At 39.8% G+C, this 26,204-nt stretch overlaps 1 protein-coding gene across 1 annotated transcript; it reads right to left on the bottom strand.

Annotated features, from left to right (window-relative positions):
• Positions 1–1,302: 1,302 nt before the first annotated feature.
• HSD17B3 (hydroxysteroid 17-beta dehydrogenase 3) lies at positions 1,303–26,036 on the bottom strand. Its single transcript, XM_063319616.1, has 11 exons — positions 25,071–26,036; positions 22,893–22,939; positions 16,580–16,655; positions 9,860–9,967; positions 9,064–9,131; positions 7,854–7,889; positions 5,699–5,733; positions 4,583–4,664; positions 2,854–2,919; positions 2,393–2,542; positions 1,303–1,705 (listed from the first exon to the last, which is right to left on the bottom strand). Exons 1-11 carry the CDS (start codon positions 25,222–25,224, stop codon positions 1,595–1,597), a joined length of 933 nt encoding a protein of 310 aa, XP_063175686.1. The 5' UTR covers positions 25,225–26,036; the 3' UTR covers positions 1,303–1,594.
• Positions 26,037–26,204: the final 168 nt, after the last annotated feature.

Here is a 26,204-nt window from a genome sequence, read left to right as displayed (position 1 = left end):
AAGGAAGCTGTAGAGAGCAAGGAGGTCGCCCCTCAGTCTCCTTCTCCCCAAACTAGACAAACCCAGAGTCCTCAGCTGCTCCTCACAGGACATGCCTTCCAGCCCTTCCACCAGCTTTGTTGCCCTCCTCTGGACACATTCAAGTACCTTCACATCCTTCTAAAATTGTGGGACCCAGAACTGCACACGGTGCTCAAGGTGAGGCTGCAGCAAGGCTGAATACAGTGAGATAATCCCCTCTTTTGACTGGCTGGACGTGCTGTGTTTGATGCATCCCAGGGAGTGGTTTGCCCTCTTGGCTGTCAGGGCACCCTGCTGACTCACGTTGAGCCTGATGTCCACCAGCGCCCCCAGATCCCTTTCTGCAGGGCTGCTCTCCAGCCACTCTTCCAGGTTATACTTCTGCCTGGTGTTACTCCATCCCAGGTGCTGAACTCAGCATTTGGACACGTTAAATTTCATGCCATTCATGATTGCCCCATGCTTTAAACTATCTAGATCCCTCTGCAATGCCTCTCTCCTTAGGAGAATCAACAGCACCTCCCAGTTTGGTATCCTCAGCAAACCTGCTAATGGTGCATTCAACTCCTGCATCCCAATCATTGATAAACAGGTTGAACAGAACTGGCCCTCGAATTGAGACCTGAGGAACACCACTGGTGAGCGGTTGTCAGCCAGATGTAGCTCCATTCACAACAGCCCCTGGAGCCCTGCCCTTCAGCCAGCTCTTCACCCAAAGCACCATGTACCGGCTCATCTCACAGTTGGACAACTTGTCCAGAAGGATGCTGTGAGAGATGGTATCAAAAGCATTACTAAAATCTAGAAAAACACATCCACCACCTTCCCTTCATCAACTAGGCGGGTGACCTTATTGTAGAAGGATATCAGATTAGTTAAACAGGACTTTCCCTTTGTGAACCCATGTTGACAGTGCCTGATGATTGCATTGGCTTTGAAACACTTTTCAATAGCACCCAGTATGATCTTCATAGGTATCTACAACCAAAAGGTTTGCCTTCTGGATTCATCCAGGAATGCAGAATTACTGCTTATCTTTTGCCTATGCTCCTGCCTCCTCCAGCCCACATCAAATATTGCAGAGGATGAAGTCATTCACAGGGTTTGCATAGAAATACATTTTTTGTGGTTGCAGACTTCTAAAGGTGTACTTACACCCTGCAAGCTTTCTTTTTTTCTTCTCACAGATTTCCTTGACTTTTCAGAAGAAACCAAAGACACAAAACACTCGCTGAAAGCATAAGAATAAATTGTTTAATTATGAATATCAAATCAGCGTAAATATTTGTGGCCTCCAAGCTTATGTTAAAATAGTAAGATAAATTTCTTAGAACATATCTAAGGCCCACAGAAGTCACTGGAACAGCTCTAGCAAATTTTATGCTCTTTGGAAAGGGATGGAAATGAATTAGCTTATTAGGTTCATTAGACCAAATCACTTGTCATTTGATAAATGATTTGGAAGGAGCTCAGACTCAAATTGATTTGATTTCTTCCACATTCTCACACATAAACAGTGAAGTGCGTCCTGCTGGGGTTCCCCATTGTACATCTTCTGAAAAAATTGACTCTGTTAGGGGTTCCTCCACCTCTTCTTCAGATAACTGGTGAATGCATGCAGGACTGCTTCTTGAAGTCTGTCGCTGTGGAATACCCATAAAGGGACAAACTGCAGGATGCATGCCTTCAGAATAATCAAGCAAAAACAATACAAAGGCAAAGGGTCACAGGAATGTCTTGGAAGAAATTAACTGAGTGTTTAGAAAGGTCATAGAAAACAGTAAATGCAAAAGCTTTTACTTTATACTTTAAGTATGTATATTTCTCTTAGAGGAAAATGTTCATTCCTCTTAGTTTTCAGCAAATCTGTTCTCGTCCCTACACTTTCATTAAATGCTCATCGATAACAGCTGTCATGTATAAATATTTGTTCTATTTTGTTAGCTGGGTATCCTAAGGAAATGATGTTTATGTGATAGCACAGTCTGGTTTTACGTCCTTTCCCTTCCCCACTAATAACTTTTGAATCTGCTGGCCAATTTCTGTGAAGTCGGGGTCTCAGGAATATTCCTAATAGGGTCATGAAAACAGGCAGCTGGAGAAAGAATAAATACTAACCAGATATCAAACTGAGCTCAGCTCAAGACACAAAAGCGGGGAAAGCCACGCTGTTCTGATATCACTATTCTTTACTTGTGTATTCCTCCCTTCATAGTTTACTGGTGCCATATTAGCCTTAGTAACCTAGTCACTGTTTTCTCATTTGAAGTCCAACCTTAACATCTCTGAAATCAGTCAAAAGAAACTGCTCAGCCCAGAGAGCCTTGGTTCAGCCCTTGGGACCTATTTACACACTATCAAATTCAATTACCAGCATTTCATGGGCTAAACATCCAAAGATCTCATCTCCAAAGGTGACATAATCCAGTGATTCACTAACAAACTCTTCTGCTGTCTTTGTAATAAGACCCGGCTTTTGGTACATTGTCATTGGAGTAGAAACACCGTAAGGAGTCACTACCTAAAATAAGAAATCATAATAACGGTGTAATGTCATCTAACATTTAGATAAGGCCGTTCACTCTGCAGAACCTACAGCATCTGAAAAATCGTAACAGATTTTGCAATGGGTTAAGGCACTCTGTGGAATAAGTAATGGCACTACAGTGGAATAAGGAAAAAAGCCTATAGCTGCATAAAGGGAAGAGAGAAAGCTTTGACAGGGTCATGCAGCACTTCACCAAGGACAGCTACACTGTGCAGATTTAGGATCTCAGATATTCTTGAAGAATTTGCTAAAATGAAGGCAAATATGGCAAGAAGTAGCATCACCTGTATGATGATTCCCTTTGCCTTATACTCTGCTTGTAGTGCTTTGGAGAAAGTGCTTATAAAAGCCTAGAATGAAATAAACCAAAAGAGCATTAGCACAGGGAAGTAAATACTTTCACATATGCTCACAAATATGTGCAACAAGTCCTTAACAAAAATGGCCAAACATCATGCAACCTAAGGCACAGTGCAGTGATGAAAAACATAGAAATTAACTCTTCAAGACACATTTTCTGCTGGTGCACATGAGCAATGGGAAGACTGACTGTTCATCTGTGCCAGAAAAGACGGACCCTGGTGTTGGTCCAATCCAGACATGAAACAAGTACTACTGCAGACTGAACTGAAAGGTTTGTCTCATTTATGAAAATGCAGAGATATTGTCTCATGTGGCTCACATCTCTGGCTGACACCTACTCTCCCAGTTCAAGGCTTACACTTACACTTTCTCTTGCAATAAGAAGGCGAGTTAAATACAACTCATGCCTTCAGTGTATACGTATTAGCATTGCCTACATGTACGGTTTTCAAAGTCATGTGTTTGGGAATCTGGAGTGGAAGATGGGGGGGTGTTGTATCTTCAACCTTTAGGGTTTACCTTTCGAAGTTTTTCTCCACACCATGAAGAATACACATATACTAACTTTATTGTGTAAAAGTTGAGTTTCTTTTAAGACTGGTTTCAGGAGTTAGATCTTTGAGAAATATTCAGAAAATTGACAACATTGGATTGCTCCTCAGTAACTGGAAATATATAAGTCCCACTAAGGAAAAAAAATGATGGTGTTTCAAAGCCGTAATTTGACAGGTCTTACAATTTAAACACCAAGAGCATGGTGATATTGCATGACACATCAATATGCTGACAAGTAAAATAGTTTCCTTTGAGGGCACTGCAAAAAAAGTCCATTTATAAAGAAACAAAGGTAAAAGATAGCCAAGAATGAAAAAAGTCAAAAAAATACAACCAATGCACCATATCACTTTGAAATAATGTTAGCTAAACTTTTTTAAAGAACTAAAGTTGTCTGGTTTGAATGTAGTTCAAGTATTGAGAATGAGAAATGAGAATTTTCATTTCATCTCAATAACAATGAGAAACTTCTGTTAAAAAGAGAAAAAGGAAATGGAAAACTAGAATTTCTTACCAAGAATAACTTTTTCTTACCAAGCTGAACTTTACCTATGTTCAGGCAAATATTGTCAGAATTTTTAATTTGGAGCAAACCTGAGCTGAGCAAGTTGCTTTTGGAATTTCAATTAAAATCTTTCACTCCTCATTTTTCTGCACTCTGGGGTTTTAATTCAGAGTAAAATTTCAAAGTTAAATCTATGAAGTCAGGCAACTCACCACCCACCTACCAGCAATTTTTTTCTTGGTTCCATAAGCAAAATCTAGCATTTTTGTGTATCTGCAGTTTTGAGTAAACTAGCTAAGTCAGCCTGGTAAAGATCATCACTTCCTGGAACAAGGACAGATTGTGAGCACTGGTTTAATACTATTTAACCAAAGGCAAAAATGTTCCAATGATAAGATATACCTTCGGCTGATTTCATTTACACAGCTTCACTAATTTCCGGTTGTCAGGTAATGCTCATTTACATCGCTTCATTATTTCAGTGGAGCAACACAGATTTATGTCCTGAAACCTGGCCCTATAATGCTGATACAAACGCTTTGGTAAACACTTGACGGTGATTTCTTTGTAAAGCATTGTGAATGACTTACCTTAGAAGCTGAGTACATTGTGTATAATGGGCAAGGGAAAGTACCCAGACCAGAGGACAGATTCAGAATAAGACCTTTTTGTCTGAAATTTAATTTAAACAGTTACATTCAGTTTACATTTGACAGTATTATAGTAAAAGCCTGCACAAGCTGAAAACAACTTTTTTTCCCCTAGAAGGCATAGGTCTCCTATGATACTGTAGACTACACTTTCAAAAGACACAATTTTTATACTTTAGTTACGTGCAATTAAGTCAAAACCAGCTAGGAGTAATGTCATAAGTGAAATTTAAATGCCTAGTGCAATCAGAACCATGGGAACATTGTACATGCTATTGTACATCTATCAGAGCAAAAACTGCCATCAGAGGAAAGATTTTATGCTCTTAAGCAATGGGTAGGTCCCCTTTGCTCATTAGCCAGCACATTCTTTTTCCTGCTCCGTGCGTCTGTTGTTTTAGCTTCCCTATTCACAACTCCCTGTACAAATCACTAAAAACAATTCATTCAGCAACAAGCGGGGAAAAAAAAAAAAGGCAAACCAAAACAATTAAATGTTAAGAGCTTATTTTGTTGCCAAAACAAAAAGCATGCACCATTCTCTAAAATGCATCAGTTAACAATGTTTTCTAGAAACTCCATCTGAAGACCTTAACTTCTGGTTTAAGGACCGCCATGTCCAAAATACAGATTGTATCAAAAGGAGAAAAAGGAGACTTAATTGCATAGCTGAATTCATCTCTCTAATGTAGTACAGAGCTTGAAAACTATTATTCCAAGTACAGCTACCACTCTTAGCAGAATACCATGATATAATCAAAAGCCGTTTCTTGCCTAATTAGACCCATCACATGCCATTTTATTTCTGCAACACTTGCATATTTTTACTGGACACAGACCTGTATTTTATTTTTTCTGTCTTGTTCTACAGTTGACTGACAATTTGTGGCAGTTCCCATCGTTCATTCACACAGTACTAACAGCAACAGAAGAAAATCTTACTGATTGACATACTGTAAAGTGCAGAAGTTAATCATGAAAAAGCATAGCTACCACTGAATAAACTGGAGGTAGCAGCTAAAACCTATTGAAAGTTCTAGAAAAAATTGTTTTTACCTTGGCTCCATTTGTTTCAGAATTAGTTTTGTCATCTGTAAGAAAAATATGTTAAAAAACTATATCCATTCTCCCTCTTTCCGATTGCATTTTTCAACTGATCTTGTTTTATTCACAAGGTTTCAACTTGCTCAAGCCCCAGCCATATGTGTACAGTTCAAACAGCTAAAATGTGGCACATTCAAAGCTTTGGAAAATATTTTAGAAATGCTGGTGGCCTGCAAATCATTGAATTGCCAAAAAATTCCAAAGGTTAGTATTCTAACTAGCGAAGGTCTTATGCTTATCCAAAGCTTTTCAACAGTATCTGGATTTCATCATTCTTCAATATGGACTTGTAATTGTAAGGAGAAAGTCAACTTCATGGTGATTTTGCATTTTTGCTTCTGCCTCTACCTGGATCAGAAATAGCAGAAAATCAAGAAAAGGAAACTTTTTTTTTATGCTACCAAAGAGAGCCTTAGAATAATTTTGATGGTAATTATTTAATCATCCCTTTTATTTTAACAATAAACTTAATCACGTTTGTGATTTTTAAAGTGCGGTTAAATCCATTTTTAGGTAAGAAATCTGCTTCTGTTTGTTGTATTTGAAGAGAATTATTGATAGTAAGCCTAAGTCCCTAGGGAATTCATACTCGTACCATTGATTCTTTATAAAAACACACATAATATGTGAATCTTCTCAGGATATGAGTGTGACTTAACTGGTAAAGGGATGATGCAGCAAAAGACTGATGCAGCTTAATTCAGTCCTTGTTATTTTTTCAGTGGTGTCATTGTGCACAACAGGACAGTAGGAGCAGGGTGGGGTTCACAAGCTTCGTTTTCAGCAAGGTTGGTAATACAGGTGGGTCACGTCAGCTTGGTGAACAGGAATTTCCAAGTAAAGTGGAGAATATGGGAAAAAGGTCCTGCTTTTTCAGTGCTGAAAATCCCACTAGCATCTGTGGGAGCCAGGAATACCTGGAGTTCGGGCATCCCACTGCAAGAAGTGGTGAGCGGGATCCTAGAAGGAATCAAGGGTAGGGAGGGGGGAACCCAAACAGATTTAAAATTATTTGGACCTAAACATGAGGAATGTTGGTTAGAAGCATTCTTTGTGTTTTGGAGGAAGGTGAATGTTCATGAAAGACTGAAAGGGACATGTTTCCAGCAGTGGGAGAAAGGAATCCCCAGGCCCTGGTGAAGCAGAAGAGGTTGATTCCAAGGTATGTGTAAGGTGAGAAAAGATAAAGGGAGAACCCTTTTGTACCCAGACTGAGAGGGTACAAAATGCTTGCCTGTTTTTTTGTGAGGCATCCTCATATAGCATTCAGATATTTCTCTGCTTTTGATGTATAAATAGAATAAAACCTAGGAGCAGAAAGTTTACCAAAATACTTCGCGGAAGGATTTATTTCAATTCCCTGATATTACATGATTTATTATTTCAAGTCATTAAGCAGCAGTACAAATTTGGGACTTAAAGTTTGCTAGGCAAAGAAAGATGAACATCTGTTGATAGTTTTCATGTCATGTTTAGAAAGACATTAGACAAGGCTGAGATGAACTGCAAAGCTCTTGTTCTGCTCTTGTTCATGCTAAGACGCTGCTTGAGCACGGCAGAGCAATACGAATCTCAATCAGAGGTGGAAAGCACGAAACACTGGCTCTTCTTGTAAGGGAAGTAGCCAACCAAAATCAACATCAAGAGGCAACAATGGAGACTAGGGAGTCAACTCCTTGAGTTTCTGTCCTGCACTGATACCAAAATACATTTACAGCATGGAATTGTGTCAAAAAGGCATGTACAGAGCAAAAGGTCAAACTGCAGATCTTCCTGTCCTGAAGATTTTGATTCTGAAACAAATCTCACCCTTTACCAAAACCAGCATGTTTCTTGCAAAATGCTTCAGCTGCAGTGTAAGGGTGTGCCTCAACCAAGCAACCGTGTTAAAATGTTTCCAGTCAGCTCTGAACAAAATATTTCATAGGCGGTAAGAACAGATGGGGTTCTTAAAATAAGGCTGACATTCCTGCTGAAAATTACTGTCTGTGGAGAAACTAAATGAAAATACACAGGAAAGATAGTGGGTCACTCTTGTGCAAGACTAATTTTTTTCCAAAGAAATAATTACAGCTATAACAGGGATATGAGTGTGTTACACACATACCTTTATAACAGAAATAATGTTGCAGTTGACGAGGTTCTGCAGGAAGAAAGAAAAAGGTGAGTTCATGGTTAGTTTCATAGAGAGTTTTTAGCTTGTCTAGATATCAGAGCTAGCAATTCTGACTGAAAAGCTTTCTGATAAGGCAGTTGCTTTTAGGGCTACTTTGCTGACCTCCGCTTGTCACCAACTGTGCCCATGATGTGGAACGCTCAAAGGCAAGTGAGCCCCGGCTCCTTTAATTTTAAACATGGCACTCGAATCTGCTCTACACACCGGTGTTTTGCCCAGCCGTGCCATTGCACGTGGCGAAACCCAGAAGGCAGGTGTCCAGGCAGGGATGGCACCAGCAAACCGGCCTGGATGCAGACAGACAGCAAATTACGGAGGTGCCGGGCTGGGAGTGCGCAGCTCTCCGTGACGGAGGCAGGCTTTCCCTGCAGCAAAAGCACTGCTGAGCAGAGCATCCGCCCAAGACCAGCAGACACGAGTCATAGCAGCAGCAGAGGCGCCGTCGTATGGCTGCAGCTCTGAGGGAAGCAGCCTGCTTGGGGACCTCTGATTTGTAGTAGATGATGTTCTTGATGATATGTAGGCTGAATGGATCCTGAGACCAGCGCTAGCAAGAAATACATTTAGAAACTCTGGGGTTTTTTTTCATGGCTACTACTGTAGAGGTAAATAACAATAAGGCAATGAAAAACTTGATCACAGCCTTAATGCTGTCAAACTATTCTACGTGTGTAAATTAACTCCCCCCAAAAAGTAAACTGTGTTTAAACGAGGTTTATTTTTCAATTTTTTTCACATACTTAAGCTATGGTGTCCCAAAGAAAGTAGGTTTTAATGATGCTAACAAGAACTGACCACTTCAGCTGTGGCTGGGACCAGGCTGGACCCCATTACACTACCTGTGAGCAGTGAACCGGGGGGGCTGCTCATCCCTGCTGCAACCACGGTGGCTGCGCTCTCCCCTCTGCTGCTGAGCCCTTGCTGCAGGTTACCTGCAGGTTAGTCTACCATTCTTTTTGTCTTGCAAGCTCTTCTGAGCGTTAAAAACAAGGCAAAATATGCTCCTTCAGGCCCAGTTCTTTTCCCATTCAACTGAAGAAGTATGTTCTGATTGCAGCAGGGGCAGAATCTGTCCCTTGTTAAGTGGAATTACAGTTTCTCGTTGTTATATTGGAAGTAGAAACCCACAGAGTAATCCTACCTCATCTATGTCTGGTCCATTAAGGAAACGGCATGGAAGAGGATTATGAAGCATTCCAACATTGTTAACTAATCAAAGGAAACATAATGATAAGAACCAAATCTAGACAAAGTGCATATTTCAGCTAGTTAAACAAATGGATTCTCCTTGAGTCTCAGAAGCTTTTGAGCTCTATGTGAAGGGAAATGCTGTTTAGCATTGAGTCTTATTCCCGCTGAAGTCATCGGTACTGATCAATACTGACTTCAGGGAACAGAAAAACAGTCTGTTGCTACAGTTTGGGGTTTTGTTTGTTTGTTTGCATTTTGTTTTTGTTATTTCATTTGTTTCACTATTAAAAGCATGTTTTCTTAAAAAAAAAAAAAAGACCAAAACTTCCCCCCAAAACACGTTTTCATTGTTGCTCTGTGGATCATACCAATTACTGTTAGCCACAGGCTCATTTCATATTGAATATAAGAATTGCACACAGCTGTAAAACAACCAATAGCAAAAATTGATTCCTTGAGGCCAAACAGGGAAGAAGTCACCCCACAAGATGTATGCTGCTTATAAAGCAGCAGAAGAGGTTTCACAGTAAAGAAGCCAATGTACAGAGAAATGGGTAGACTCTGGAAAATCCTAATTCACTTTTAAAACTTCTTCATGATAACTAGTGCTCAAATGCATTAGGCAGCTGTATGCTTGGTTTTAGTTGTTGGCTAACAAGTTGTTATGACACATCATTCATACAATTCTCTGTTTAATACACTGCAGCCATAAAATACTCTTCAATTAACAGACCTTAGTGACTCACCCAGAACACCAATATCCAAGCCTTGCAGGGTTTTTTCTATGTCCTCATATACCGAATTCTTGGTGAAATCAGCTTGTATAACCTTCACCTTTTGACCTGTGGTCTGCTCTGTAATTAAGAAGAAAATAAATAGAAAACCTCTTTGCATCTGCCCAGGGAGAGGGAAAGCTGTAATTAATTAATGAAACAATTAGATGTCTCATTTGTCTGCTGTACAGTAAGAAATTGTTTCAACTTTTTTGCTCTAAGAAAGATCAAAACACTAGCAAAACACACTCAGTTGTTTTCAAGGACACAGCCTAGCAAATATAGGATGAATTTATGCTCTGAAATCAATGCAAATTCCCTCACAAAATCTAACCAGCATTTGTTCCTTCAGTAAGAAAAATACCCCAGAAATAAAAAATGCAGGACCTCTTCCCCTGGTTATCATAATATTTATAAATGGAGAATGTCAGCATACGTTAGACAAGTGAATGGGGTGCCAGATCTTCTACATAAGCTGACTTTTGCAGAATTGTTTTAAAGTGTTTTCATGTATAAGACGAACATTTTCACAAGCAGAGCTTATCTTTTCATGTAGGAGGAGGGGGAAACAGGGCTGGATGTGATGCAATATTTTCTGCATTATTTTCAAACAATTCCTCTCCTATTTTGACATTTGCACTCCCATAGAATGAACCTTCCCCGTGATTTTGCAGGACTAAAAGGCATTTTAAGGGAGGATATAGCTTAAATTTTACAAGGTCAATGTACACAGAAGGGAAAGGGAAGTGCGTATGATTTGTCCAGTGTCATTGCTATGCAGGAGTGGAGCCCAGGTGTACATTACCATTTTTCTCAGCAGTTGATTTATTGCTGTTCATATTTTCAATGAAGTTTCATGAGGAAAAGAGGTAGAGGCTCATACTTACTCATTTTAAAGGCAAGGCTCTCCTTTAAAGGGGCACAGTAAGGTGTCTTCTAACTAGATGTTCACATTGTAAATTCTTGCAACTAAACCTGCTTTCAAGTTTTATGGGCAACCTGAAATCCAGATGAAGTTTGCTGAAAAAGTGACAAGCGAGCTTGGAAATGTCAGTAGACGACTGGATTGCAGACTGGCTGCAAGTGGCAGGAATTCAGGTGCACATGGATGGCAGAATGTCTGCTTTCGATCCTGTTTGGGAAATTGCCTTTCCTTGTTTGGAGCCTGGTTCTATCGTGCAAGCGACAGGGAACATTGCCTTGACTAGGGACGAGACTCGCTAATTTTCACCCACGAATCTTGCCTCATCCCTTGTGTATATTGAGAATTTAGGAAGACACGTTGCAGCAGCTCTTGGAGGAGCGCATAGCTGGCAGAAAGCTGGATTTGGGTCCAGCAGGACAGTGCGCAACAAAACAGGGCCTGGGCTGGAGCGTGAGGGGATGTTGTTCCCTGAAGGTTGTTAGCTCGTTGCCCCTCACCATGTTGCAAGTCTCGACCACTTTACACTACCCAAGTAACACAACCGGTCTGAGGAAACAGCAGATGCTCTGACTCCAGATCTGAAATGCGGGCTGCGTCTTGTGTGCAATTTTAGAGGACATCTGTCTCCATGACAGAAGAAAGGAGGAAGGAGTGCCCTTTTTCTTGCCCTCTTTCCAAGCTGCCGTTGTGTGTATAAAAGGGACGAAACATCCTTTGAACCTTCAACCTATAAAAGCAATTCTAGTGGCAAATGACCCCCTAGTGGTCCCCAGCTTGGGGAATGGTACAAATATAAAGAAAGGGACATTATGAGTGTAAATGCAGCAAAGGGAAAGAACAGAGCAACAGCTGGAGCAGACACCTACAGGGACCTTCTGATGGAAGAGCTCTATAAAGAGAATGAGATGGTTTTAAAAAGCATAATGATGTTGTGGCCATCTTTCTTGCGGGCAATGAGAAGGGCAGCCAAAACTAAAGCAATATAAAAATGAGGATCAAACAAAACATTTGGACTTTCTCTGCATCCCCTTGTCTGTACAGAACTGTACGGCTGCAACCAGCACTGTCAGCCAACAAACAAGTACTCCAGATGGTGTTCCTCTGTCTCATTTAAGAATAAAACAATATATTAAAAAACAATAAAACTCTCATGCTGATAAATGAATTATCCAGGGATAGCTCTTCAGAAAATGATAACAGTTCTGCAAAGTAGAGAGCCAAAAAATAACTTCCAACGTTTCTTATGTCTCTCCCTCTCCGTGACAAAGATTTATGACAGTCTTTGAAGACACAAGCCATTCCAACTCTTTTTAAAGGTCCTAAGTAAGCCAGAAAGCAAAAAGCCTAGGTTTTCAAACATTAGGATAGGTTATTGTCCTTTTTAAAAATGAAGAGAAAACCAATTTAAGGAAAATTAAAAATGTGAACGGAGTTGTTTAATCTGATGTGCTATAAAATGTATCATTAAGAAGGATACATCTAACTCCTCCTGACCTCAGATCACTGGGGAATCCCACTTGTCAGATAGGATAATGTGCAGCCTTTTGAAATTTACTAAGAGGTGAATAAATCAGGATGAAGCATGAGGTTGGTTAGGACATGCATTTTGCCAGAAAATCTCCTTTTCTCTTTAGAGAGTTACGAAGATCTTCTGAAAACCTGAGGTAGCAAAATGAAGGCCTGAGCAAGAGGAGGACTGATGTTTGTAAAAAGATGAGACCCTTTTAAAGTGCTACAGCAAAATTTGAATATGAAGAAAGAAGCACTCAGGCTAAGATGGCATTCATATCCAGTGGAAATTTGCAGAGATGAGAGCCAAATGAGAAGATATGTTAACAACAGAAAGAGGTTTAAAAAAGATTTAAGACTGGGGAGAAATATAAAAATTTCTGTTAGATTATAAGGCACAATTTCTGGCTACGTTTTGAAAGTCTTTTGGAGAAACGTATCTCCCCAGAAATATAAGATAACTCAGTTTCAGAAACAACAGGAAAATAGAGAAGAAACAAAAAGAATGAGTGTAAAAGCAGAACTGCAAGAGATAATAGCAGGAACCAGAAAACACAAACTTGGTGAACAAAAAAACATGGGAATTGTTACTGGTTACCAGAGCGCTCAGAACATGGGTCAAGGCCCTGAAGCGCCCAGTTACGCAGTAGCGCATATTGGGAAAACACTCCTGAGCAATAATATTTTAGTTCAAGGGATCAGCAAGACACAACGGGCCTGTGAGGACAAACGAAGGGTGTGCCGAGTGAGTCGTTCTATGCCAGTCGGTGATCTCAGCGTGTTGCCTGCTTAGATCTCGGAGCAGGAAGGATGAGAGGCAGAGGACGCCGTACAGCAGATTGGGAACTGAACATGTAGCAGAGGGGGACAGCAAAAGGAATTAGCACCTTCACAGGTCTTACTGGGAGCAAGGCAGATTTGGCTCTTGATGTGGGGCAATTTTTTTCTTCACTGCTTTATTCTATATTAACAGGCATAATTTCAGGAGGGAGAGGTGGATAAGCTACTTCCTGCATCGCCAAACCCAAATTCATTAACCGTGTGCTCAGCTAGTCTAAACAGGTGCAGCTGTATTTTCTACTGCTTTCTGAGAATGATACACCTTATCTTTCCTTAAACGCAGATTTGTTTCTTCTCCAAAAAAAACCCCAAACAAAACAAAAGAAAAAAAACCACAAAAACTCCCAACAAACAAAACCCCACAACGCCCTGCCCCCCCCCAAAAAAAAAAAGAAAAAAAAGAAAACCCGAAATAACCAAACCCAAAAAAACCCCAACCACCCTTGTTGTGAATAGCTTCTGTGTCTTAGAGAAGTGGATTTTTTTGTTTGTTTGGCATTAATAGCCAAACAATACAGACCCTGGTCACATAAAGAGATCCTAAGATATAACTTTTCAACCAGGACCTAGCTCTTCCTGTACAGCTTCCTTAGGAAATGCAGGCAGAAGAAATAAAATAAATAAATAATTAAAAAAAGGCAGTGCAGTTAATAGCATTCCATCATTTCTGATCTCCTGGTTTTATGGTTTGATCAGTGTTTCACAACCACAGTACTGAACGTGTTAAATGAGCAGTAGACCTAGTGTGATGGTCCGCTCTGTCTGCCCTCAGCAAGACTTATTTTATTATCTTTCATCTCATTCTAAAAGAGCTTTACAGTCAGAGTGGATGGAAATCCGGTTTTCAGTTCCAGTGCTTCTTTAGAGAAACATGTTTCTTACTGTGGATTTCTGCCTGCTGCAGCTCCGAGAGCTGTTCTCAGGCACACCTGTGGCCCACAGGACTCGGAAAGACAAACACTGAGATCTCTGGAATTAACCACAGTTTAGACTCTTTTGATTTATATTATTCAGTATACAAACTGAATGTGAGAGTATGTTTAGGCAAATAATATCAGTTTGAAAAGGGAGGCAAGTCTTTTAATTCTGCTGTCCAACTGGCTGCAAAAAGATGCACAGTGCAGCAGTTAAAGGAAACAAAAGTAATGCGTCCAGTTCTGCAACAAATTTACATCGCCTACAACAAACGTTTTTTTTCTCTCTCTCTGTGCCTTGATCTCCTTGCATATTAGTTCATTGTAACGATAGCCGCTTGGAGCGAGATACTGCTTGTTTAAGCAGTTTAGAAAGAAAAAGTCAGTGAGAGACAATTTAGAAAACAGTACAATCACTCTGGTTAAGTTTCTGCTTCATTTTTGGTTTTTATTGTTTATTTACTCACATGACATCACAGTAAGTTTAACTTTTGTTCCTTCCCAATGACTACTTGGCTTAATTACAGTAAAGCATGCATCTGAAAATTGGACTCAGAGGAACATTTCCAAAGCTTTAATATAATAAGCCTGCAACCAGAGCTCCCTGATGATTTTAGTGGCCTCCAGAACTGATACTCTATGCTTTTCATCACTTTATCTTCCTCTCTTTGCTTTTGTTTGTGCCATCTACTTGTTGTTATGTATTCATTTCCAACCTGACAAACTAAATAACAGATGAGTCACCCTGGGTTTCAGCCAAAACCCACTAAAAACAATGGAAAGATCTCATGGGATTTGCAACCAATTTCGGCAAGCTTTGGGGATGACTCTGTATGCCCACAACCCAGCTGAACATAGCACGGAAACCTGATCGGTGTAACCTGAGCTCCTGGGGTCCTGGGGTCACACAATCCACCTCCCCACACCTTGGATTACATGAGTGACACTGCTGCAGTCGGTGAAGCTGCCTCACTCACAAAAAGTCACAGGTGACTTTTGCACAAGGCATAGGAGTGCTTGCAGGGCAGGCTATCTCGGCAGTACCTTTCAGAACACGGGAAGTCCTTCGTTACATGCTGCTACACAATTCAGCACGGTATGGCCTCAATTAGGAAGGTGGCCTTATAATAAAACACAGTGCAGGGGAATTTACAGTATGTCATCTTTCCAGCCCTCCACCACTTTTTTTCTTTACTTAGCTATGTTAGTCTCAGAAATCTTATTGTTTTCATCCTTTGCTTCTGATTATAATTTACAATGCAAAGAAACTATAAAAGTGCTTTAGCCTTTTTTTATTCAGGTTTCTATTATTGCAATTCTTTCACATTCCGCTGCAAAGAAATGGAACAATAACACCAGAGCTGAGCTAATTCCCACAGAAATTATTTTTTTATGGCTGTTTACTTAAGAAGGGATAGCTTAGGCCACAGTCACACTCGTCTCATGGATACGACTCCTTATAGAGACCGTTGAGGGAGTTGGTGCTTTCCTCCTCTGATACCCCTTGCTTCACAAGGGAAAACAAGTCTAACCCTGGAAAAAGGGGCAGGGAAACTGGACAGAAAATTTCAGGGTCCAATTCTCGACTTTGGTAGCTGCAGGTTCAGAAGTTACGTGCTTTTTCACTCACTTCAAGTCTGCCACGTCCCTGAGAGATGCACTGCTCGCTCTCCAGGTAAGTATCCTGGAGCCGATACCCTGTTGGAGTCAGCTGCTAAGCCTGCTCAAAGGCAAGTCTTTCTGACAGAGGTGTAGTCTTGGAGCAACACATTCTTAGCACAAGAACACGTTGCTCAAGGAATCCGGTGGATAGAAGCTACATACAGAAAAAGACAGTGGGAAGCATAACCTTGATTACAGCAATCTTTAAAGTTAATGGAGGATATAAATTCATTTGACTCCTAAAGAAATCCTAACAGTCAATCTTAATGTATTTAAACAACCCATTCCCCAGTGTAAATGGCTAATTTCCTTTGAAGAAAAGAAAGGAAACATTCGAAAGACACACTATTTAACTGCTTTATGGAAAGCCAAAGGTAACTTGAAAACCTTTAAAAACCAAACAAACAAACCAAAAACAAAACATGCACCTTGATTTTGTTTTCACCCTTCCTTTGCTATGTTCCAAGAGCAAGGCTAAAGGTAACTTTCCGTTCCCAAGCATAAGCTCTTTCATAGATCACTCCAACAGCTCTAGTATTACAATCTCCTTTGCCTGTATTTACAGGCAGATGAAGCCAGTAAACAACCCATGTTCACTTTTTTTATCAAAGCCATTGCACTGTTTGAATGACAGCATATACTTCTAAAGTGATTCATGACTAGGAGCGTTCAAGCAACACAGTAATACCAAAAACATTTGTAGTGTTGTAGTATACCTGGGGCTATATCTGCAGCAATATCCGGGGCCCTACTGTACTACATACTGTACCAAGGGAAGAGACCTCCAGATCCCTGTAAAGCCAGCCTGCTAAATGGGAAGATAAGTTTGAGACAAACACTTACCAACTTCAGAGGCTACTCTCTGCAGTTTTTCAAGAGTTCTGCTTATCATAACTATATTTAATCCACGTTTTGCCAGCTACAAGAGAGGAATATAAAAATTGTTTCATTTTTTTTCCAGTTTTGCAATAAAAGCAATTGTGGATTATTCTTTTTAAACTGCTTTCCTTCACCTGTCATCTGCCTAATGGGTAAACAACAGATATTAAAACCAGGCAAAATAATAATTGGTCTTCTAACAGTCTTCCAAAACATCTCCCTCACTGTATAATCTTGGATGCTTACAAGAAAAATATACTGGACAACAATCAAACCCCAATAATATGAACAAAAATAAATAATCTGAGCCAATGTCAAATGAATGGAAGTCTGCAGGGAGTGAAAGCAACATGACATTTCCCAGAAACACATTTTTATTTCTACTTGGATTTAGGAGGCCAAATAAGTTGATTACTTCCTAGTCATTTTAAAGCACCACCTTCCACCTTCACATTTTTTTATCCTGAGGAAGTAGATTAAGCATATTGAATCGAAGGCTCAAGGGTTTGAAAGGATTTGAACTTTATTCATATTTTTTCAATAGAAATAAAATCTGATGCAGGTCAGATGGATAAATTTTAACTGCTTTTTTTTCATTAGATGCAAACTAAAAAAGAAACCAAGGAAAAAAGGTGAAGTCCATGCATAAAAACTCAAAATACAGTCAAATTTACATCCACAGAGATGTTGGCAACAGTTGATGTTTATAGCTGCAAACACCATTTAACACAGCAGTCTGTTTATAGTCAGTTTGCCATTACCATGTGCAGAACCAATAAATAATGGTTCTCTCCTGTTTTCCCAAGGCCTCTCATTCCCATCCGTTAAAGAGTTTTAGGCAAAGCCTGAGAGAGAAATATGGCCCCAGCTTTTGAAACTAAGTTATTAACAAGTGGAAGCTGAATGGACTTGTGTGCATGAAGAAAGGAAAGATAAAGCTGAAACTAGAAAAATGCTCTTGAGAGCAAGGAGAAAGAGAGCTAAATTAGTCAGCACAAAAGATAAAGCCAATGTCATCTGAAAGTACCAGGTCTGATTAAAAGAAAAAACTAACCCGCTGAGGCCACACACTGAAGACCCATTCATTTCCACAGCTGACTCCCTGCAACGCTTTCTCCTTAAACCTATTTGAGGGAAACAGTTTGTCCTGTTGGGCTCTTCTGAAACAATGCAGAGAATGTTAAGGAATAAGGATCTTTGTTCAAAAATTTGCTACATCAAGAGTACAAGAGGCAGGCCATCCATTAAATGCATCAGTCACAACCACTTTCATTTTCAGCACAAAGACCTTGCTCACAATTCTGTGCTTTTGGAGACCTCTAACATAATTGACCTGTGCTCCAAAGAGACCTGCACAAACTTAGACGCTCAGGAGTTTCGAAAGCTTGTTTTAAAGGCTCCCTTTGAAGTTTTCAGGAAGAGAACTCTAATTGCCTACATACTGGCAGATTTCCCTTTGTTGTTTCCAATTGGAATTTCCAATTCCATTTCCAATTGGAATTTCCAATTCCAAAAGTCATTTTCCAATTGGAATTTCCAATTCCAAAAGTCATTTTCCAATTGGAGACATGGTCTCCATTTCCATGGTCACTCGCTCTTTTCTGCCATTTGGGGGTGTTTGGATGGGGTTTATTTTAATTTTTGGGGCAGGGGGAAATCCCTCCTAAACCTAAGTAAAAAGTTATTCCTGTTGCTAAGATTGCACTGTGTTTCAGCTAAAAGCACGCGTTTGTGGCAATCTTATAAAATTGTTAACCATCAGGTGAGAGGACTCTCCCTTGCTGCTCTATACCAGACTAACCAGAAGTATAAGGCTGTAGCACCCATTTCGCAAGGCAAAAGAGGTTACACACCTGACTAGTCTTTTTTGCTTCCTCATCCACATAGAAAAAGTGCATCGTTTTCAGAAGTAAGTCGTGTAGGACACTGTAACTCCCATGAGATTCAAATGCACCCTCAAGCAAATGAACTGCACTTAGAAAAAAAGGGCCATCCACAGGAAAGGTTAAATCAGTTTAACAGTTCAACCTTTCAAATAAAGGTAACTTTTAATGTAGACGTCTTTAGCACAAGGCATTTTCTGAACATACAAAGACTTTGATTTTAGAGGATGGTATTTCCCCTCAGTTAAGAAGAAGTTCTAACTACCAGCACTGTGGAACGTGAACTTGCTTGTGTTAGGAAATCCTGACTCCCAGTGGCAAAGGACTAAAATGCTCCTGAACCTCAGTCTGCCAAAATGTAAGATTATTACCGTCTCCAGCCATAACGAATTAGGACAACTTAGCAATTTGAAATTGGGCTATTAATGAAGCATATAGTATCACACAGGATATGCACTCTGGAATCTCACAAACTCAACTTTCAAAAAGTTGAAACCTACATTAAATCAGTATAAAGTCACTGTGCATTTTCTAGCATGTTTTTGCAGCTCAGTCTGAGGTGACACTTTTAGATACTTTTAATAAGGAATTGAGAGGCAATGTCTCTATATACTTAAAATATTTCATTTTTAGGGTACACTTTTAGATTCAGGAGAACGTTAAATTTATGACTTCCAGCGAGCCAAATTGTAATGGGGAAATGTCACCATATAATACAGATGCATATCTTTTTCTTAAGGGCAATACATGCTTTCAAGTATCTTACTGGTTTCGTTGCAGTGGGAGACTTCATGAAAGGCAAGACACACGTTTTAGATTCAAACCATGCATGTAATTACTACAGTTACCCTGACAAATTGGTTATACTCTACATGGATCACTAGATGTAATAATTTCAAATCCCTAATAAAGCTTTATGGAATTTGTAGATGCCTACCGTAAATTTCTACCTATTACAAAAGAGATTCTTCTCTCTTCTTCTGGACTGTGCTGATATGGTCTCAGTGCTTGACTCCTTTTCTTTCCTTGCCTGGGGTGCAGACCTCTAGGGTCTCCGTATTCATATGTTTCAACCCTTTTTGCTCCAGCAGACCGGGGCTGACATGACAGGGCAGAAGGATTCTGCAATCTTCCTGCTAGCTCTTTAACTGTGGCGAGCAAGTAGAATAGCAGTATTTCCAGAAATAAATCCAAGACCAAGTGGAGAAATTAGAACAGGTTTGCAACTGGAGCAGGAAACCTCAGATCATATTTAGCTTGTATTATACTGCTGGTAATACCACGCACAGTTTCAGGAAATGACACAAAGTTTTAAGATTTGAGAAACTGTTGTATTAACAAATGAATGCAGTGCCTGTTTCAAAATGGTCTGCTAAATCATTGATTAAATGCAAGTGCTGGCCTGACTTATAAGAGAGTTATGAACTATTAACAGTAACAAAAATGGTGACCCTGTGAGCCACCAACATCCTGCTGGTGCCCTGACATCAGATGAGAAGTATGCAGAGGCTAAACTGTAAATCTCAGAGTATGGCATGGCCTCATCCGTAAAACCAGCATGTCTGAGGTGCTAAGTCAGTAACAGATGCTAACACAGATCTGTAGATATTACATTAGAAAAACACAACAAACAAGACTGCACCGTACCTGAAATGCTAAAGGTTGAGCAGAGATGTGACAGCCTCGCAGCACACTCACAGCTGTCTTTTTTTTCTCGTTATAAGTCTGGTAAGTCTAAATCCCATCAGCCCAAGAACTAATGGACCAAATCTAACAGAAACCTGGCTCTAGAAATAAGTATAGCAAACTAGATCCAGAATTCCAGTACTCTGACATCACACCGGTCAGATAAAAGGTCAGGGTCTTTATGCTCAAGAAGGCAGTCCTTCCAAATCTCCCTGATGTGCTAGAAATACAGACAGAGCCTTCACGGAAGCCTGGACATTCATGCAGAAGAGGACAGGCTCAAGTTCTGTGTATGCTTGCCTTTCAATACAAGCTCAGGAAACTAAAGACACAATAATTTGCTCTGAAAAATCTGTGTCCTGGCATCAACAAAGTAATGTTCTGAGACCTCACAGCTGCCAGGCTCTTCACACAGCCCTAGCCAGCTCGTGAACTTAACAGACTTTGCAGAGACCTGTATGGAACCATAAACCTTGGAAACAAGGGTACTGAATCAGTAAATAATGTCATCTCTGCATTGATCTCACTCTGCTGGGTTTTATCAAATGAACCATCTACTGGGATTTCCGCATAAAACACCGAACAGAGAAAGTCATATCACATTTGCTTCCAAAACACAAGAACTGCTCTCCTTAGCCTCCTGTACCATATACTACCAACAAGTGTGGAGCCCTTACCTGAGCTGTGAATCATTATCAGCCCATGCATGAGCCCAGAATGTCAGAAATAAATTCATCACTTTGTGTCACAGTTCAAACTCTAGAAGAACAGACACTGTGACCATCAAACAAGGCTTACCTTCACATCAGCCCATTACACCCGAGCAATCTATGCCAGAAGAACATCAGAGAATATTGTACCCTGACACCAGACCAGCAAGACAGCAGTGCTTAGCCAGAAACTCCAAAGGCACACAGATATTAAAACAGCAGGGTCAGATTTATTTATCCACAAGCCACACACAAGTGTGTGTTTGACCTCAGCCAGCAAGATGATGTGCCAAGCTATGACCTCATGTGGTGTGGGCTTGGGATCTGCCCCACAGGGCAGTAGCTGAGCACAGTTTCAATCAAAGGGACCACCTGGGGAGGAAGGTACATCTCAGCATGGATAAAGATGGCTCTCAGTCATCCCACAAAAGCCAAAAATAATGAACAAATGTTCCACAAAATCTAGCCAGTTCCAGCCAATTTTAAAAAAGAAAAAAAACACAGTAGTTTTATTTTATCTCACGGTATAAAGCAGCCATTCGCATGCTATATATCTGGCCTTTTAAATGGGATTTACTCTTGCATAACACATATAGCACAAAGGAAGCAGAACAATTACAGAGGATCTGATCTAGACATTCACAGGTTCCCGCAGCAGAAAGATAAAAGAATTTATCCTTCACATGGATAAAATATCACCAGGTGCTCACTCACAAAGTTAGTTCAGCAAGTTGCATGAGCCAATGACTACATCCAGAGGCATAGTGTTAAATAAATGTTTAAGCATTTCTGATGATCCCTCTCTGTCTCTATCCCATCCCATTCCCCTCTGCCATCAGATCCTTCCTGTTTGCTCATCACTACAGCAACTCATTGACCAGACAGAAAGCAACATTTTCCCTTCTCTCCCCCAGAAGACCTTGCCCTCTGTATCACAGTTATGCCAAATGTTAAACTATAATACCTGGTACTTGTGTTTGTGCTTCCTCCATTCAATGCACTTTTGAAAGTAGTTATTGTACTGCCATTCTCAGTAATGAAAATTGTGAAGTAGGTACTTAACCAATGCATATGCTTAAGAAGACTAGCTTAAAAATCCCGTGAATTAATTCAGAAGTCAACTTATTTTCCTTTCCTGTGAGATATATTTTATAATTTATGAACACAAGGCATCACATCTAAACTCTTGAATATTAGAGGTTGCTAATTTTCACCTGGTCACCTCAGCTCTGAAGACAACAACTCATGTTTCATTGTTCTTTATTTTCCAGAAAAGAACAAGGTTTTGAATGAAGACACCAAAGAGAAAATCTACTGCTCAGTCACCATCACTAATAGCAAGGCTTGTACAAGACCGTACAAGGCCACCCCACCCTCAGTGTTGATTAGCACAGATGAATAAAAAGGGATGGCTGTGGTGACTCTGCACAGGAGCAGCTACTGGCACAGCACAGAGCTCCTCTCTCCTCCTGCAGCCTCCTGGAGCTACTGATTCTTAATTAAACCATTAGGTTTCCTTGTAATTTCCATAAATTGTAGTTTTTATTAATTTATACAGACTTCTACTTTATTTGTTGTCTCAGGTACATCTTTCAAAATGTGTTTGCAAGTGTAAAGGCTAGAAAATTACAACCTGCATGTTAATGCTGGATCGCTGAAAGTCAAAAAGCAGATTAGCTTGCAAACTGGGAAAAAAAGGACAATTTAGGAGACTTCCTGCCCTGGACAGACAATGTGAAATCTTTTGGATTACTCATTTTATTTCCTTGGTCTGACGAGACCATTAGGGCATGAATGATTTTCCTCTGAAATGCAGCACCAGTTTCCTTTCAGAACTTGATTAATGATATTCTGCACATACAGGGGAGAAGGATTAGCACCATGTTTGTCACAGTGCCTTTGAATCCTACAGTAATTTTACTAACTTGCAGAGACTGATAAAGAGGCAACAATTGCCATTTTGTTAAAATAAACTTAAGGGTAAGTAATCTATCTTACCTCAAAGGAATATGCTTTTCCAAGCCCATCTCCTGCTCCTGTGACCACTGGAGAAAATGAAACAAAGAATAAGGATTGCATTTATAGCTTTGCTTTTATTTGCTCTTTCTTGAATTCTCTAATCTTCATCATTTGTGTTTCTTGAACATTGCAACCTAAATGCTTCTACTAAAGGAGAGAATCAATCTTTTAAAAAAATTATTTTGTCGTGACCTTTTAATTTTTTTGTTACTTCATTTAGCACTTTTTGTCTTCAAAGCAAATCCCTCCTTACTGTAACCTGTCTGATGCAGTTGACAGTTATTACTCTCATTTTCAATGAAGTCAACAACAAGCAACAAGTCGACCACCTAAGCAACAATTGTCTCAGCAACAGGTCAATTGCCTAAGAGGTGGCATCTTCCATATACACATTTTGACAAGTTCTGCTTTGCAAGTTTGTCACTCATATGATGGTGACAGAATGGTAGGAGATAAGGACTAACTGGGTGATCAAAGCTGATATAACACTTTCTCACACAAGAAATCTGTCTGTAAGGAAACATCATGGCAAATTTACCACTATCTATAAAAAGCTGTTCCTTCAGAGCTGTCCTGCTCAGTTTACCTTTGTATTCAGTGTTGCTGGGAAAGTAAGCAAGCTTTGGCATTTTTAAAGCATCATGAATTTCAAATGTTACACAAATACCAAAGAGGAACTACAGAAAGAAAATCCTCATCAACTTAGAAATAAATAACTTAAAGAGGAAAGCACCAAAGCAATTCCAAGCTAACCCTGGCAAATTTTCAGAGCAAAATGGAAAATTATTCAATATTGAAAAAGCGTGGATTAAGGACTTCTAAATTGCAAGAGATGCTGGGGAAGGAAGGTGATTTTGAATGGTTAGGTTTGCTGACAACAGAAGAGCAATTACTCTCTCATTTCAGAGAAAAGAGACCCCCTCAGTGAAGCAGAAGTGGATCTTTAGTTTTCTAGAAGACCTGCAGAGGAAAAACAACCGTCTGTTGGGAAACAAGCTTCCACCTGCCAACTTTAATTTTCATGATTCTCGGGATCTCATGTGCTACATGATACAGCAAATCATGCAAGCCTTATGAATTTTACAGGGCCCCCTAAGACATTATGTTTATAAAAAGGACAGAGCATAAAAGGTCCACTGAAGGAAACAAGTTTCCCAACCTCCAGTGGAAACAAGGATTTTTCACAGAAAGCTCCCCACGCTGCTACTCACCTCATGCACAGAATGGAGGTCCTTGCCTCACTTAAATCAAAACAAGACCTACATATTGCTTCAGAAGCAGCTGGTATTCAGGCATGTCTTTTGCACAGGGGTGGATTTCATTTCTTATTAATCCACTGTGAGATATGCTTATTAAACACGTATTCAATCCAGTCAGATCAAGTCTTTAAGCAGGGAGAAGGAACGAAGCACAAGCATACTGTTTGGGTCACTTCTTAACAAGATGCCACCATCAGTGACATCTGTAGCCCAGAAACTGTAGTATCTGTTCATTCTTGTTTCATACTGATAATCTAACAAGCCTACGAAAAACATCAATGATCAGTAGGAAGAAGGTGGTGTTTATTAAACATCTCTGTTATTTTATGAGAATGTGTAGTATCTTTTAAAAAGTACTGCCAAGTTGCAGCCTTTGAAGTTTTTAGGCTAGAGTAGATTTGGCTGGTTAACGGTACCATTAAGGATAGGTCACCAGTTCAGAAAAAACACAACAGAGCAATGTTACCGGGAACAAAGAAAAGTTGCTTTGAAAAGTGGAGACCATATGCTAGACATAAACTAGTTGCTTCACATATCAGGAAACTGAGGATATAGACAATGCTATTAAAACTAAAGCATTTGCAGTAGAGAAAAAAACATCAGAGGTGGGAATGGGGAGAGAATTCACATCTACATACCAGGTGTGTGAACTATTACCAGTTTGACTATTTTTCTATTTTCCCCAAGTATGCAAAAACTTCAGGATTATAAAACCACAGTTACTAGGGAAAACAAAATGAAATTAAACAAACCTAGTTGACCTTTCCACACCTAGTGGAAACTGTGTTTTGTTCTGAAGGGACAGGGTAAGGAAATGCAAGGAAAACCACTCCCAATTAGTCATGTAACAATCCACTACTCCATTACAAGAAGAAGAAGGTGAAGAAGTTTCCTTTACCTGCCCATTCTCCCAGCGACCGAAAGAAAGTCTCAGGCAAAGCACTCCAGATATGTGGGAAAATGTATTTCATAAATCTGATGCATTTTACCAGAGCACAGAAACAGATCAGACCCCCAATAAGAGTGAGTAGCTGGTGCTGGAACGCTTCCATGCTGAGCGAAGGCAGTGAGCGAGTATGAATCAGCTGCTCCCTCCCCGGGAAAAGCCTCTTTCCAGCACACGGCTAGTCTCTGAGCACAGGCAGAGAAGTAAGAAGTCTAATCAAATCACGTGATTTTCTTTTTCCAAGGAACGTCGAGGGTTTAGATTAGAAAAACATCTCTACGTTATACCTAGATTTGTAAGCTACTGAAAAAATCCAAACCATACAACAATTTCTGGTGCTTGCTTTAAAGGAAAGGTTTCACTCCTTTTCTGGAAACTACTCAAGAACAAAAAGAAAAAAAAAGAATTCTATTGCATTGTTTAGGATTCACACAGACTAAAGATGGGTCTAAATCAAAATCCTGGATAACAATACTCCAAACCTTGGGGATAACACACATCAGCACTAATTCTTACGGTGCTGAAGAGTTAAACTCTAGCCCAGATACCTCCAGGGCAAGTTCACACCAAACTTGTGCAGAGGCCAGGAAAACAGATTTATCTACAGCTGCAAAGACAAAACAATGAAAGTTTACTAAAGTCACCTAAGTAATTCTATACAGAGAAAGCAATATTACATATATATAACCTCTGAAAAGAGGTTAATATCATTACACCTGTTTTACAAATGGTGTGATTCTGGCACGAACAAGAGCAGTAATCTATTAACAGGACTTTCAGCTTTTCTGAACAAAGTATATTTGAACTAGTATTAAAGTTGAGGACATGTATGAAAACCTTATGGGGAAAACATGCTTACAGGAACAGTATCTCACTGCAAGACAAAGATGAAATCAAGGAAATTCAGACTTCAAGTGATTAAAAAAAATTTAAAAAGTTAACATATGGAATTTCTCAGGGAAGGCACAAAAACAACCTTCACTCTTCTTCATTATGGCAATTTGAAACATTCATTTTTCAAAGATCAGTTTAAACTGGAGAAGAGGAACACTGATGCTTACACATACACTTAGGACAAAATAAAAT

This window comes from Chroicocephalus ridibundus, chromosome Z (assembly GCF_963924245.1).
Source record: "Chroicocephalus ridibundus chromosome Z, bChrRid1.1, whole genome shotgun sequence".
Classification (NCBI taxonomy): domain Eukaryota; kingdom Metazoa; phylum Chordata; class Aves; order Charadriiformes; family Laridae; genus Chroicocephalus; species Chroicocephalus ridibundus.
This window is presented reverse-complemented; position numbering and strand designations above follow the sequence as displayed.